Source organism: Mangifera indica, chromosome 6 (assembly GCF_011075055.1).
Source record: "Mangifera indica cultivar Alphonso chromosome 6, CATAS_Mindica_2.1, whole genome shotgun sequence".
Classification (NCBI taxonomy): Eukaryota; Viridiplantae; Streptophyta; class Magnoliopsida; order Sapindales; family Anacardiaceae; genus Mangifera; species Mangifera indica.
In genome coordinates this window covers 7506253-7523635 of record NC_058142.1, presented here as the reverse complement: position 1 = coordinate 7523635, position 17383 = coordinate 7506253, and the positions used below count along the sequence as shown (strand labels likewise).

The following is a 17383-nucleotide window of genomic DNA, read 5'->3' as shown; positions in this document are numbered from 1 at the left end:
AAGCATATGATTTTAGTGTTATAGTGTTTAGCCATTATCTTGAAATGGCTCCAATAGATAGAAGTCAAATTTGGTTTTTAAGGTAAAAGTTAATAGAAATTATGTAAAATTATCTTTGGATTTTTTATTCACAATATGATAATCTTCTTTCACAAGATAACATAAAATATGAATCAGAAAGCATTTCCAAAAACCATGCCTCAACTTTATTAGATAACACCTGAAACTGTGTTCTATAGCACACCAAAAACCATGTTCTTTCTAGCTTCAAGTAAATCCTTAAACAATATTCTTCCCCACCTTGTCTCAATACTTTTAACATTATCATCTCTTGTCAACATTATCTACTTGATCATGGAATACACTTCACACGCAAATATTCGGTGTACACAAATATCATGGGTGCTTTAGTCACCAATCAACTGATAAGTATAAGCTTACAACTTCAGATAGATACAAGAATGCAAAAGGCAAAACAAAAAGAATAGTAAAAAGGAACTAGAAGGAAGTGGAGATGAAACATGGAAATCATTAATTATCATATCATGATAGGGAAGGAAGTTTTATTTAGGCTACAGAAATGAGAAGCTCCTAAAAAGTTAGAACAGATAAAAATTTACAGCTAAGAGTCATCTTTGTCTCTAGTGATTCTCAGTTGAAACAGGCTTAATATGAAACAACAGAGAGTGGCGTTTCATATGCTGCAAGTGAGAAGAATTCATGGAGATGTGATTGCGCGGTTTCGAAGTCTGCTTGATCTCCTCACTGCAGATGTAGCCACCTTCCTTGCCTCTCCATCTCGAACATCCTGTTTAACACACACAAGAAGAATCTAGATTGATTTAACCATTACAAAATCTTGAAGAGACTAAATCATACCACTAATCAGAAGTAATCTAGAATTATAAATTTAGTATAGGGTGCAGACTTCATTCAATAAAGCAAGATAAGCAGCCTCTTAATGAAAACTATTAATTATGCAAGACTAAGTAACCAAAATTGAAGGGTGGCATGTAAAAGATCCTGACCTCTTTCTTTGAAATTTTCTTCTCGGGAGTAATGTATGCATAGGAAAAGGAATTCATGGCAGAGAACTCTGAAAAATCTGACAGAGCATCACTGGAAATTGAATGAGTCTTATTGCAATTGGCAAACTCCTTGTACAAGGGAACAGAATGGCTGCTCATTTCACTTTCTTCAATCCTACTTTTCTTCATACCAACTCTTCTAAAGGCTGAACTGATCTCCCCCACCTCAAACTCGGCTAGTAACTCTATTGATGGGCCTTGGCTTTGGTACACATCTTTAGAATTGATACATTTGGAATACTCCTCTCTCTCTTTAGGAATTTCTGAGCTAAATTTCTCCATTACCCCAGATTCATTACTGCAAGGTCTTAAGATTGGAGGAGATTCTTCTCTAATATTTCTCTTCTTCTTAAGGTTAGAAGCTAGTGGTAACTCAATTGATGGGCCTCGGCTTTGGTACACATCTTTAGAATTGATATATTTGGCGTACTCCTCTCTCTCTTTAGGAATTTCTGAGACATATTTCTCCATTACCTCAGATTCATTACTGCAAGGCCTTAAGATTGGAGGAGATTCTTCTCTAATAGTTCTCTTCTTCTTAAGGTTAAAAGCCATTAACTTAGATACCATAACTGCAAAGAGTAAAGCAACACCCACTGCAGCCATGAAAGTATTATCAGTTTCAATTTGCTCCAAAAGGCCCTCCTTCGAAGTACTCTCTGCTTCAGAATTGAGAGTTTCAATGTCAGTGATGTGTTCACTTTCAACCATTTTAGAGCCCCTGGCGACCACATTGTTAACTTCTTGAACTGGTTCATTTACAGCCTCACTTTTTTTATTATCATCAAAAGATTCAGGCTTCTCTGCATATTCTTCTGTCCATTTCAACGCAAAATTCTCAAGTATCAGATCAGCAACCTCTACTTTTTCAGTTTCACTAACTTGTAGCTCTACAATTTCACAAAAATCTTTACTCTCTCCACCCTTTGGCTCCACCACCCCACCCAAATTATCACCCACTTCTTCAACTTTATCCAAGTTAACATCTTCAACCATCTGATCAAAACCCTCTAAGTTTTCACTTTCTCCAGCTCGTAGCTCTACCATTTCACCAAAATTTTTATTGTCTCCACCCTGCAGCTCCACCACTTCACCCAGATTATCACTCTCTTCTTCAACTATCTCTCCTCCTTCAAATCTCTCATTAATAAAAGTCTGGTTTAACTTCATTAAACCCACATATTCTCCCACAAACTCACTACCACCCGTGCATATCTTCAGAAAGTCCTTAAACTTCATTGTTCTGAAGAAATGATCTTCACCCCTAAGACTCCTCATGGCCTCATATACACCATCATGAATCTTAGGGTACCACCTATCTTTAAGACCCTCAATAGATTGAAAAGCATGAGAACATGTTGGAGAGTTCATAGAAGATATATACAAAGTAGAGAACACCAAAACAAACAGCACAAGAACAAACTTAAAAATCCTTCTCAAAAATCCCTCTCTCTCCTCCTCCTCCTCCTCCTCCTCTTCCTCTTCAACTTCCTCCTTCACAAAACCTTTTTCAGAAGCACAAATTAAAGTAGCCTCCTCTTTCATTCCTTTGACCTTAATTTCCTGCTTGACAAACTCTCTTCTTCTATCAGGCTTATATCTAAGAAACTTAGGCCTTGGTGAGGTGCAATTTTTTAAAGGATCATAAGATTTAATGGTTGAATCATCACTAAATGACAAAGAATCATCAGAAAGGCTGAAATTTGAAGGTTTTGGGATATGGGTATCACAAATTTCATTCCTTTCAGCTAAAATTTTCTTTCTTGGAGCAATGGCTTTTGAAGCTGTTGATATAGTCGGTGACATAAAATGCTTTGTTGTTGTAGATCTCTTAGAGTTTTGCAAGCCTGTACATTCAGCATTCTCATCTGTACCTATACATTGAAAAAACTTTTCTTGAATTAAAATGTAAAAAAGATTTAAAATTTGTTCATTTTATTTTACTTTCAGACTATTTTCTTGACAAACAAACAGATGTTAAAGAAGAAGCGAAGCAAACTTACTGGTTGAAGAGGATTTGATTTTGACCAACGCTTTTGATGCGATACTCTTACTATCGGAGCCCTCCATTTGTTTGACTTTTTCTTTCCTGAACTTTAACGGCAGTTGTATATAAAATCTAAAAGAGCTGAAGAAGCAGATTTTTTTGAGGGAGAAATAAAAATTAACCAGACAGAGTGAAAAAATTAGCGAGGAAAGAGGGAGAAAGTAGAGAGTAGCGAGAGAGATTGGATTCCAGATGACCGTTGGTGACTCTTAAATTATTAATTTACGTTTGAAATTTTTTTAAATTTTCCTTTTCGACCGTTGCCCAACGGTCAGTTGACTTCATTCGCCCATGAAATTTGGAAAATTAAAGAAATGGCCCAGCCCATAAAGAAAAATATTGGTCAAGCCAGCTAGCTTTTAATATTAATAGTGATTTAAATGAATAACTGATGTATTACGGATATTATGATTAAATAAAAAATTTACAATAAAACATAGCTTCATGGCTATTTTAATGTAGAACAATTAGAGTTGGATACGAATTGAGATGAGTTTGAATATTTCTTAATTTAGGTCTGATTTAAATAAAAAATAGTTTGGTTTAAATTTGTCAAACCAACATTAAGGGTGATTCGAGTTCAATTTGAATAAAAATAATTTGATTCTAGTTTGGTTTAAATTCATCGCTCAAATATACGGCTTGAATTTACAATTTGAATACATGATTTATTAACAGAACAACATTTAACAATAATTTAACATAATTCGAATCAAACCACGATCCAAGTTCAAATTGAATCAACGCATGTATCTAGCTCACGAGTCAAACCAAGTTGAATTCTCTATAGCATGCTCTATAGCTCATGTTCAGTTTGATTTTAAAATGAGTCAAACCTCTTAACTCAAACTCGGTTTATATTCAAAATAAATAAATTCGAACTGAGCTAAATCAAGTCTAGCCAATTTCGAGCCCACGTCAGCTTGGTTTGGTCACATAATAACATATTATTATTTTTGTACATAGTTTTATTGTTTAATACATACATACAAATACATACATACATACATATATATACATACATACATATATATATATATATATATGAAAGAGTCAATAAAATTTTCTCATTCAAAGTTAGTTGAAAATATTTTTTCATTCTAGTTGATAACAATACAATTTAATAAACAAGCAATGACATTTTACCATATGATTAAGTATTGTTTTATCTTTAATTTAAAATTATCCAATCACATAGTGACATATCATAATTAGTATGTAAAGTTATGCACATATTTATTCCAGTAAAATTATATGTATCTATTTTAAGTACATAAATTAGTATACACTTATATATATAATTATGTGATTTTGAATTAAGACAAAATAATATTCAATCACATAATGACACATATAAATATATATTCATTTGTGTAATCAAAATGGATATTTATAGTATTCCCATTATTTATTCACATATAGCACTACTTAGTTGATATAGATAATACTTAGAGTAATGTTGTGTATATACTTTTAGTACATAATTTGAATATATAAATAATATATTATTATATAATTAGGTGTTATTTTATTTTTAATTAAAAAATATTTAATTATATAATAATATATTATTTATATACCTAAATTATAGATAAAAAGTATAGTCGTATAATTTTGTTGATAATTTTACATCCTAAAATCAAATTTCTTTTTTAAAAAAAAAAAAAAAACCTAACAATGCAAAGCTAAAACAATAATTTTACCATTTATTAATTAAAAAAAATCAATTACCTCACGTAAGATCCAAACAATTTGTCTCATCCCTAAAATTTTCTCACACCCCTGTATATTTTGAAAGTAAATTATAGATCCAATAATTTATAATATAATATTTATACTCTTAATAAATTGTATTTTATTTAATGGTTTAAAAATATAATTATCATTTTTGGAATTATTAAACGGTACATTAAAATTTAAAAATTTTGAAAACACCTCCAAACTTTTATTGAATTTCCAAAATCCCTAACTATTTTATTAACACCTCTAATATTTTCAAAAAAAATTATATTTACCTCAAATTTACCATTATACATCATTGATACCTTAATCTGTATGAATAAAGGAAGAAGGATACAAGGGTGAAAACTAAAGAGATAAAAAGTTTTTTATCTAATTTTGTTATTTAAAGAGTTTATTTTTAATTTTTGCTAATGTAAGGTTATATTATAATTTTTTTTTAAAATTAGGAGGACTATGTAATATTCCACTTTTTAATAGTGTTTATCATTAACAAAGTTTGATTTTAAATAGGAAGGTATTATTTATGCCAATTAAAAGGAGGAAAGTGTTTTAAGGGCACACCTTGGCTGGGCAAATTAATTCATTCTATATGAAATTATATTTTTCAGTGTTTGTGGAACATGCTGAGCCCACAAAACAAGCCCATTTCAGTCCAATCTCAAAAAGATGATAACCGTGCTTTAGGCCATACACTCTATATTTTTGTTTCGGCCAAAAGTCGAACCCCTAATCAAAGTATAGTGAAATTTTAAATTTTTATTTTTTAATTTTTAAAAATTTTAAATATTTATTTATAAATAATTTTTTATTAAAATTTTTAGTCAAGATTAAGATAAAATTACTATTTAATAATAATATTTAAAAAAATAAAAATTTATATCATTTTATTTCTTTGATTTAAAAAAATTAATAATTTTTTCTTAAAATTAAATTCTGAAAAGTGATATTTTCTTTTTTAATTAAGGTTTTAAATTTTACCAACATTTTTTTATGAATAACAGTCAATCTCTCTCTTTTTCAATGATGTTTCTCTTTTTTTTTTTACTCAAATCGATAACATTTAGATTCAAAAAAATTTATATGAAAAGATAAAACATTTTGTTTAAATCTCCGTCAAAAAATAATATAAACTTTTTCTAAATATTTTTTTTAAATCAATAGTATTTAAAATTTTTTAAATTAAAAGTAAAACTTTGAAATTCCACCATACCTTTAGTGATAATAAATTTTTGGCTTTTTGTTTCTTCTCGAGTTTCACAAATGTCCAAAGCCACGTTCTAAAAAAGATTATCCCTTGTTTTTATATGTATGTATGAAACTTCCAATCAAACTACAGAATTGCCTTTTTTTTTTTTTTGAAATTCTATCATCTAAAACCTTTAATTTAAAAGGCCCAAATTACAAGGCACTAGCTCTAATCTTAGATTAGTATCTAATTTAATTAATTAGGATGGGTTTATTTTAGTTTAAATGACATAAGCAAACACGTTAAGCCTAAATGATCTTGTAAAACGTGCTTCCAAAAAACAATTAATTCTTTTAAATCCCTTCGGGGTTGTTGGTCAAAGAGATTTAAAGATAATTTAAATAATTTATTTTTTATTATTTATATTATTTTATTTAATTTATTAGTAATAAAAAATTATGAGAATATTTTATTATCAATATTAACATAATAGATAATATAAATAATAATCTGATTATCATTTTCACTTTAGATATTAAAAGATTACTAAGGTAATTTTGATTTTATTATAATTATATTATTATTTATTATTTTTTGAGACAAAAATAAATTTATTTTTAATTAATATAACAAATAATATAAAAATATTTAAAAATAATTATATTCAAGGACATTTAAGTAAAATAATTTACTAGTATTCTTTTAGGGATATTAATTAAAATTGGCAAAAAATTTTTCTTGTAAGCCTTTTTATGCAAACGTACAACGGTTTTATCTTTATAGGCAAATTTACTTTTAATTTCAAAAATACCCTCTCTTGGCTTATTACATCACTCTCAGTGATTTACGTCACGCTTAGCTGTCTAAAATTTTCTTAACAGATTTGATAATTTTTTATTCAAACTATCATCAATTCATGTTCTAAGGATTAAAAACATACTTAAAAATTGATAAATTTTTATTCAAATAAACGTCATGCAAGAGTGTAATTGTATAGATTTGTCACAACAAGGGGCTTGTGAGTCATTGATGGTTCAGCCACAATTCCACCTGAATTTGCTAAAAAAACATCAAACGTGCTATGGGCTAATTTCGTGCATGTCTTCATGTCAATACTAGTATTTGTCGTTGTTGCACTGGTTAACCAGAACGTTGGAGATTGCTTCTACCCAACAGCTTCAAAAGAGATGTTCACATCTTTGCCGATTGGGATTTGTATCATTTGTAGGAGGGTGTTTGTTCTTTTTTCAACCCAACATGTTACCCGAAACTCAAAACATGTTTATTATTTTAGTTTCCTATTTCTAGGAACCGACCAGTTTTAGTTACTCAATTTTTTACAAGTACCTAAACCCACTTACCCCTGTCAATGATGAATTCCTATTTCTAGGAACCGACTAGTTCCAGTTTCTCAAATTTTTATAGGTACCTCAACCCATTTATCCTTATCAATGATGAATCTTGTAAATGAATTAGTTAAACCCAATTTCAATTAAATCATATGTAAAATTATATAATTTGATGTGACACACAACTAAATTATATTATTTTGATATAAATAGAAATTAATTTTTATATAATATAAAGGCCAAAGGACTATTTTCCACCAAAAGTATGTTGTAATCTCAACTTTTAACTCGTTAACTATGAAAATCTCATTTACTCACCCATGAACTGTTAAAAGTAACGGTTTAAAGGGTAAAATAATTGTTTTATCTATAATATTAAAAATAAATTAAAATTTAATCTAGTTTCTCTCCTAACCCCTAAAAACTAGTCATTTTCCCCTAGGTCAAGTTTTAAAAAATAGCATTCTCTCTCTAGGGTTTAGTTTTCAATGCTCGACACTAAATCCGGTATCATCGCCGATGACGAAGCTTTCCAAAGGGATCTGGGAAGACAATCGTCTTCCCAGACTAAGAGGAGGTCGTCGTCTTCATCTGGGAAGACGAAGAGCTTCGTGATGCCTCTAGAAAGTTTCGTCATCAGCGATGACATTGGGGATTGAAAGCTAAACCCTAGGAGAGGAATGCTATTTTTTAAAACTTGGCCTAAGAAGAAATAGTTAGTTTTTAGGGGTTAAGGGGGAAAAAAGATAAAATTTTAAGAAATTAAAGTTCTATTAATTTTAACCATTCATGAGTAGATAAATGAGATTTTCAAAGTTAACGGAGCAAACTTTAAGATAACAGTATACTTTGAGTGGGAAATAGTCCTTTGGCCTAATACAAATGCACAAAAATACTATTTTACCATTGAAACAAATGTTTGAATTTTCATTTTAACTAAAAGAGGAAAGTATTGATTTTAAAGTACAAAGGTCATCAAGTTGATTTTCTTATTAAAAAGGCTCAAATTAACAAACGGAAAATATAGCTTGTTTCATACCTTATACATACTTTGAGAGCCCACCAAGCAACTTAAACAAAGGCAATGATTTAGTAAGAAATATTGAAAGAATTTACACAAGCATTTTTTTATTCTATCCCTGTTTTCCTCGTTAACATCAAAACTAGAAATTTCTCATCAGTCACTTCCTAGTTCAAACCTTCTTGAACTTTAATGCAGGATGACCTCTGCATTTGCACACTGCATATGCTGTTTCTTGACGCCATAATTTCATTCAGCGAAAGCCTCTTCTTTGGCCCCGGTTCCGGTCTTTGCTTTGGGGCACTATAGGACCTCAATTTTGCATTGAACGATTGAGTGTTTGCCATGTAATTTGGGAAGTTGGATGGAGTTAGAGGAACACTTGATCGAACAGAGTTTGCGAAACGAGGGGTGTTATGTGCAGTGGTAGAGAACCTGCATTTGTCGCCAATGAAGGACCATTCAAAATCTGGATGTTCTTGGTAATTGGGGATTGAGATTCGAGCTGGAACTGGACATGGAAGAGGTGATGACACTGCTTGGAAATATAGATCATCACCACACTCGGATAATGCAGCAGCGTTGTAGCGATGAGATCTTGATCTTGGCTGGAATGTGTCGATTTCGACTATTTTAGGATTTTCATCTAATCCAGATATTCTTTTACTATGCATTTCACTTCTTGTTTCATCAAACCTTTCCTGGAAACAATCATAACACTATAATGAGACTCAAATGTTACTATGAATTCAAATTCTGAAGGAGGAGGCCTAAGGAGAGAATTCTTACAATGGATTTTCGTGGCAAAAACTCTGGTTGAAACCTGTTCTCTTTATTAAAAGAACGGCGAGCTCGCTGAGATCTAACTGCAGTTTGAGCTCTGATTAAGGCTTGCATGCTGTGAAGTGTTGCAGTTGCCCGTTTTCGAACAAGATACCCTCGAACAAGAGCCTGTATCTTCACCAATCCCTTCAACGCTCTAAGCGCTTTCCGGGCCTGAAATGAACCAAAATGAGGGTCAAACACACAGAAATGCAGAACTAGTTTATTTAAAAGCAGAGTCAGAAAATGGGGAAGGCCTTAAAGCAATTGTAAATCACCATGTATGGCCAAAACTATTCACAAAAAGTAAGCAGCCACAAAAGAAACTTCAATTCACAAAACAAGGCTTCAAGTTTGAAAATATAATCAATTTCCAGCTTTCGAGAGCAGACATAGAAGTAACAATTAAGAAAAGCACCACTAAAACAGAAATCAAACACTCTTACAATTCCAAGTAAAGAGAAAAGTTGAAGACACACTAAAGTAGAAAGTAAAAGGCACAGTTATAGTGTTCCAGTAAGATTTAGATCTTTTTTATCATATTTTAATGGCACAAGTATAAGTAAAATTTAAGCAAATATACCTTACTGAACAGAAGCATTGGAAATATAAAATAAAACTACCCACTTGTAAAAGAACTATTTATGAAGTAAAATTAAGCTGAAAATTGCAAGTAAATGAATCAAAAACAAAATCTTCACATACCAAATACCCCCTAAAAACAGTCTGAATTTTTACAGCTGCCCACTTCTCTTTCTCTCCACCGAAAAGAGTCCTGTTACCATTACTAGTCAGCCTCACAACAGCCACTGCGGCCTGCGCCGCTGCCACCGCTGCATCGGCGGCAGCTGCGGTGGCTGCAGCCACAGCGATTGCATGCTTGTTCTGATCACTTTCTGAGTCTGCAATGTATGACCTGATCCAGGCCATGTCTCTTGAGGGAATATTAGCTGCAATGTTGGCAGGAATCTGAGAATTCACACTTGTGTCTTTCAATGGCTTGCCAAAACTGAACCTTTTCTTCTTCTTGCTGTTGTCACTGAAACTTGAATTTGAATCTGAAAATGAGTTCTCTACATGGTCTTTTTCCTTTTCTTTTTTCATCCCCAGCAAGCCCTTTAGCCACCTTGCAGCTTTCCCCATATTTATTGCCACTGAAAAAGATGAATTTGATTACAAGAGAAACAAAACAAAACGTTAAAATATGCTAAAGAAACATCATTCCCTCTCTTCAGATAGAGTTTGAAGTGACAAAATTTTAAGGAACAACAAAAATGTGAAGCACTTAAACAATGGGACAAGTGGAGTTCATTGAGAAATAAAGAGCCGGGGTTTAAAAGAAAGCTAAGTGAGAGAAACCAAAACAAAATGTGTTTCAAAAAATGAATCAACAGAAACAAGTGGAGTTCATAGACTGAAAGATCAGCGGAATCTTTACACGTTGCAAGAAGAGAAGTGATGAGAACAGTATGGAGCGAAATGTAACCATCAAAAAGGAATCAAGATCTTAATATAAAAAAATGTGTAAACATCTGGGGGGTTCTTAAGGGACATTTTTAAAAGAAAAATCTGACACAACCTCGTGAAGAACTCTGCACTACAAGACAAAAAGATGTCCCTGAAAGATACAGAAACGCCATAAAAGGATTACTATAAAATAAGGTCCAAAACTCACTATCTGTACACCAAAACCAAAACAAAGATTAGAGAAAAAGCCGCATACAAAATTTAAGGTTAAAGTGCAAGTAAAAACTTAAAAGGTCGTCATAAAAAAATTTTCACAACGAAAAACAAACAGTAAGAAGATTCAACTCGCCTGCTCAAATTCAAACCGCAAAGCCTTCCACTTCCCTCCCTTTCAATCAAATAAAAAAACAAAAATTTAAACTCTCTCTCTCTCTTTCGAAGTAAACAAAAGAAAAATCCCTTAACCCTCTTCCTAGTTTGGTTCAACTTTTTATCTGAACAACTTATAAAGCAAATTGACCAACCAAATTCTTGCTTTAGTCACTGTTTTTTCAACTCTTTGACTATAAAAAGAGATAGAAAAATAAATAAATACATAAAAAGTCTGAAACTCTCTTTTCCCAGTTGGGTTAGAGAAGATCTTTCAGTTTCCGTATCTTTTTCTTCACTGATCTGCCCTGACCATTAGCTCAGTACACTAACTTCTGCACAAAATCTTCTCCAAAAGGCTCTCCTTTATATTTGCACTTCGAGAAAATTTGAATCTTTTTTAGCAATAAAGAGACAGGGATACTCCTAATATTACCAATAAATGATGGAGGGTAGAATTGTAATTTAAATGTTTATTTATTTTTAATATTTTTTCTTGGGATGCCCAAAGTTTTGTTTTAGCCAATGTTTAGGAGAATAAAAATGGTAATTAGTTATTGTGAGAATGATGTGGATAAGGTTATTTTAAAATTGATTTGTTGGGGTTTAAACTTTAAATTTTGAATCAAGATCTTGCTTTGTTATTTATTTATTTTATTTTATAGGCTTTATCTTGATCTTGCCATTGAATTTGATAATTAATATGAATTTATTTTATAGGCAATATATAGCAATAACTTTATTACCACCAATATCTAAACAGATATATATTTGGTATATGTAATTATATGATAAAATAATTTTGAATTAAAAATAAAGAAATTTTCAATCACATGAGAACACATAAATGCGTATTTATTGATATACTTAAAATAAGTATACATAAAATTACTTTTAAAAAAAAACTATGTATACATACTTTTAGTATATATTTTGAGTACATAGTTGATATTCATTGTGTGATTAACTGTTATTTATTTTTAATTTAAAACTATTTAACCACATAATGACACATCATTTATGTATCTAAATTGTGTGTAAAAATATGTACATATAATTTTACTAAAGTGGAAACATGGTCTATTATTCTTCATTGTTAAAAAAGGAATACTGTGTATACTTACTTCAGATACATAAATTTTATATATTTATATATGTTATTATATAATTGAGTATTTTTTTATTTTTAATTCAAAATTAATTAATTAAACGATGATATACATAAATATGTAAATATATGCATATAATTTTATTGTTATTAAAAATTAAATTAATATAAAAGAAAATAGTAAGTTTAGCATTAAGTCAACCAAATATTTTTAAAAAAAAAATAATGAGAATTTTACGTGTTTTTCCAATGCTCATGGGTGTAAATTCATTAATATATTACACTCATAAAAATATTTAAAATAAAAATTATTGTTATAATTGAACTCAAAACTCTACTAAATACCCACCAATATTCTTCAATGTCACAACAAAAAACCATTCGATTAGCGGGCAATATAGTCTTTTCGTTAAGCACTTTTGTTTTGTTACTTATAAGTGCTTTTACGGCAAGCACCAGATAAAATTTAAAATAATAAAACTATATATGTATATATATATGTATATATATGTATATATATATATATATATGTATATATATATATATATATATGATATGATTAAATATTTTTTAATTAAAAATATAATAATATTCAATTACATAATAATATATTATTTATAAAGTATATAAATAGATAGGTTTTTTATCAAAAAAACCCACTAACTCTTTTTTTCTTTTTCAAGTAATTGTATATATTTTAGTAAAAAAGAAGAAAGATTTTAAAGAAAAAGACCCAAAAATAAAAACCGAAGCTCCTCCCTGAAATGATAACTCATATAAGGTTAGAAAGACTAACACAATAAGAAAACTAACAAAATAATATCATCTTTTCTTGAAGATCTATTATCATGGTTCCTACCATGATAGAGTTCAAGAAAAGATAAAAATATTTATTCTCTAACTTTATAAGATGAAAGAGCATACTCAATACTAGCAAGACAAAAGCAAGAAATATTTGTCAAATTCAACAAAAATAAAATTCACTTGTACCGGACCAGCAGCGGCCGGCCTTCCCCTAAACGCTGCCAGGGGGAAATCATGGTCCAGGGACACTTTCCGATGGCAGCAGAATTCCTCTTATGGGCAAAACCCACATACGTCGTTCTGATCCATTTCAACTATTGCATGAGTGGGCCTTCCAACAATTTTTTTGATCCACAAAATTAAAGCCCATATCAGCCCATTTTTGTAAAAAGTCAATTTTTGGTTAAACATTGAATTGGATTTTACAGATTTATTTAGGCCAAAGGACTATGTCCCACCCAAGGTATGTTGCATTATCAAGTGTCTCCCCTTTATCTATAATAATACCAATAGAGTTGGATTCGAGCCCAGTCAACTCGAGCTTAGCTCAGCTCGGTTCGAGCCCAAAACGAGCCGGGCTCTGCTCGGCTCGCTCAAACCGAGCTCGAGCTGGCTCAGATTGGCTCGGTAGATTTTTTTTTTTAATTTTTTATACAAAACGACGTCGTTTTAATCCATATATATACAAAACGATGTCGTTTTGATTTGAAAAATGAGCTGAGTCAAGTCGAGTTTGGTTCAAGCTGAACTTGAGTCGAGCTCGAGCCGAACTCGAATCGGCTATAAATAAACCAAGCCGAACCCGAGCTGACTGCGAGCTGAGCTCGGCTCGACTTGAATCCAGCCCTAAATACCAAATACCCACCCATCAACAGTTAAAATTAACAGAATTCTAACCCTTGAAATTTTATCTCATTTTACCCTCTTAAACTTTAAAAACTAAAAATTATCCCCTTAAAATGAGATAAAATTTCAAGGAGTTAAGATTCTGTTAATTTTAACTGTTGATAAGTGAATATTTGATATTATCATAGATAAAAGGGAGACACTTGATATTACAATATACTATGGTGGGAAATAGTTCTTTGGCCGATTTATTTATTTAAACTATTATCGTAGCTGTTCAGAATTTAACGGCAAGCAGGCAAAGGTTGGCAATAACACGTAGGACACTAGAAGACAGTAATGGTTCATTGTACGAATGCACCCACCTACCTTTAATATCTAAAGTTTTTTACACTAGTAAAAAGTACGTCAAATAATTGAGGTTCAACGCAAAAATATAAAAAATTAAGATAAATGAAATAAATTACAAAATGATAATAAAAGTTTAACTTGTTTTTTTGTGATCTAATCTTAACTTATTCTGATTTTGATCTCACTATTTCTATTTATAGTGAAGGGATTATGTTTGATCAAATGTAGTAATTATGAATAATAATATAATAATGGTTTTCGAAACGTAAAAAAAAGTAAATACACTTCATTAATTGTTGTTGAATTATAGAAAGATGTTTATGTGATAATAGAAAACTTATCCGTACTACTAAGTTATTGTGGAAGTTGTGTATACATGGTTTTGATCATCTTGCTATAAGACTTCTAAAAGGTAGAAGAACATGGTTTTGATCGTCTTGTTATGAGATTTCTAAAAACTAGACAATCTTCTCTAAGTTTTTGACATTTTCGATTTGAAATTCCTCTTTATTAGTCACCGTCTATTAAGTTACTGTCTACTGGAGTACTCTTGAAGAGTTAACTTTGAGTAAAAAATTTTATCACATAATAATTGCACCTTATCTTAGAAGTGCAAATAGTGGTGTTAAATCTTTCATATTGCAAAATCTAAATTCAAGTTAATAACTAGGATTCCAGTTAGTTGGATGGCAATAGATGGAAAACATTTAACATACCACATGCGTGAGCAATGCACCATTTGTGTCATTTCATAAGTCATGATATCTTGAAGGTCATGTTTTCCCACCTTAACTTTGACACGTAATTTGGAATGGTCTTGAATAGAGAAGATTTCTCCTACTCTTTTCTCTATTGCTTATAAGTAGGTTGTTAGAACCTTACATAAATCTTTACGTTTTCCTTGAGCATTTTTATGTTCTTTGAAAGAACCCTAGTTTTCAAGACCGAGCAAATTTTGTGTTCTTCTCACTTACTTTTGTCAAGGTAAGACTCTCTTTGAACTAATGTTCTTTTTCAAAGTTTCAGTTTCCATTTTTCTGATGTTGAAAATCTTATATGTTTTCCAAATGTTCTTCTGAGAGTTCCAAAAATAATAAAATTTGTTGTTATGTTGGGTTGAAATACTCGCGTTTTAAAGTTTCTTCATTGAGGATTCAAAGGGAAAAAAAAAGAGTTGTCCAAACAAGAGACCCAAGAAGTTACGCATATGATTCAACCATATGATGATATTCTAATGGGAGAACAAATTAAGGCATTTTTCGAGCATGCCTTCTTAAACCAACAAAAACGTAATGTTGAATGAAAAGAAATGTTACTTTTTTTGTTACTTTTAACCAAACATACTAATTATTTATACCTATAAAATTTTTTAATTTTTCTTGTAATAATTTATATCCTAATAAATTTTAAAATAATATATCTTTGTAATAATCTTTTATTTTTTATAATAAAATATTATTTCTACATAAAATTGTGTATATTTTGCTAGTTTAAAATTAGAGATAAAATAATACTTAATTATATGATAATATGTTATTATTTGTGTATAAAATTATGTATATTTTGACAGCTTAAAATTAAAAATAAAATAACATCCAATCACATAATAACATGTTATTATTTACACATAAAATTATATATATTTTGATAGTTTAAAATTAAAAATAAAATAACACTTGAATTTTCGAATGTAAACAATTTTGGAAAATTATGTGATATATATTTATTTATATATTTATAAATATTACACACACACACTTTCAAATGTGAAATAAATTAACAAATATTAACTAAATATAACATTAATATAATTTTAAAAAAAAACTATACATTTTGAGTTCTAATAAATGTCAAACTTGAATAATTTTTTCAATTTTGAATTTAACAATTTAATAGACATATTTTTTGTTTTAACTTACTCGAGACCTGAAGTCTATTCAGCCTAAAACTAATTTTTTGATACTAAACAATTAAACTTCGGGCATGCCCTACTCAATTAAAAGATCAACTTATCTTTAGTATTATCTATTTTACATCCCAACACACGTTTTTTACTATTATTATTTTATTATTATTATTTATTTTACTTTTTCAGCTTCCTGTATAGGTAAAAAATTATTTTTCACCCAAGTTTTAGCGTAATCTCAAAAATATATTCATGACAGATAAAAACTCAAGCATCTATCAACTTCTAAACTGCCATTAGCTTTTTTGTTAAATATAAGTGTAAAATTATCATTTAATAATATTATTAAAAAATATATAATTTTATCTTATTTTTCTCTCAGATTTCAAAAATTAACATTTAACCCCTATATCTAAACTTTGAAAAGTGATTCCCCCCCAAATCCCAAATTTTTTCTTCATTCTCCCTTCAGGCACTGACGATCGATGTGGCTAAAAGTTAAACGACGAGCATCATTTAGACTTGGATGACGCTCATCATCTATTCAAGACTGGACAACCCTTGTTATCTAGATCTATATGACAAAGAGTCATCTAGTGAGGACGATACCTGTCGTTTAAAATGGACAACTTTTCATCGTCCAAAATAGATAATGCTCTGTCGTTCAAAGATTTGGATGACGAAGCGTAGTTTAGATCTGAATGACGGTATCATACTTGGACGACGATCATCATCCAGAGGTGATGAAGACTCCTCCATCGTTGCTTAGCTATCACTAGAGAAAGTGATTGGATTTCAAAGAGAAAAAATGAATTTTTTAAAACTTAATTCATTAAGAAAAATGTTAGTTTTCTAAATTAAAGAAAAAAATAAAATAAAATTTTAATTATTTTAATATTATTAATAAAATAACAAATTTACTCTTCAATTTTAACAAAAAATATATAGATATATCTAACTGAATAAATTTTAAATAGATATTTAAATTTTTTATCTGTCATTATATATATTTGTTATTTCAATAAAATTTGGATGAGAATTGTCCTTTTTCGTTCTTGTGTGTATGTACGATTTTAAGAATCCAAGATTAATAAATGAAGATTCTCATGTTAAATTTAATCATAACACTTTGATTAATGACTAATGAAATTCTAAGCAATATCTCAATCATATCTTGAAACGACGAAAAAAACCCTAAATTACCACGTGTCACACGCAGAGTAATCCAAATCCGTTAAAGCGCACCAGTAAGTTTTCCTTACAGGTCAAGGCCCGA

The 17383-nt window shown here is 30.0% G+C and overlaps 2 protein-coding genes across 2 annotated transcripts; both read right to left on the bottom strand.

The window, feature by feature from the left end:
* Positions 1-386: 386 nt before the first annotated feature.
* LOC123218418 lies at positions 387-3337 on the bottom strand. Its single transcript, XM_044639874.1, has 3 exons — positions 3092-3337; positions 1029-2962; positions 387-808 (listed from the first exon to the last, which is right to left on the bottom strand). The coding sequence occupies exons 1-3, from the start codon at positions 3156-3158 to the stop codon at positions 719-721; spliced, it is 2091 nt and encodes a 696-aa protein (XP_044495809.1). The 5' UTR covers positions 3159-3337; the 3' UTR covers positions 387-718.
* Positions 3338-8385: 5048 nt separating this feature from the next.
* On the bottom strand, positions 8386-10830 carry LOC123219517 (protein IQ-domain 26-like). Its single transcript, XM_044641510.1, has 3 exons — positions 9962-10830; positions 9224-9430; positions 8386-9135 (listed from the first exon to the last, which is right to left on the bottom strand). Exons 1-3 carry the CDS (start codon positions 10397-10399, stop codon positions 8602-8604), a joined length of 1179 nt encoding a protein of 392 aa, XP_044497445.1. The 5' UTR covers positions 10400-10830; the 3' UTR covers positions 8386-8601.
* Between the last annotated feature and the right edge of the window lie 6553 nt (positions 10831-17383).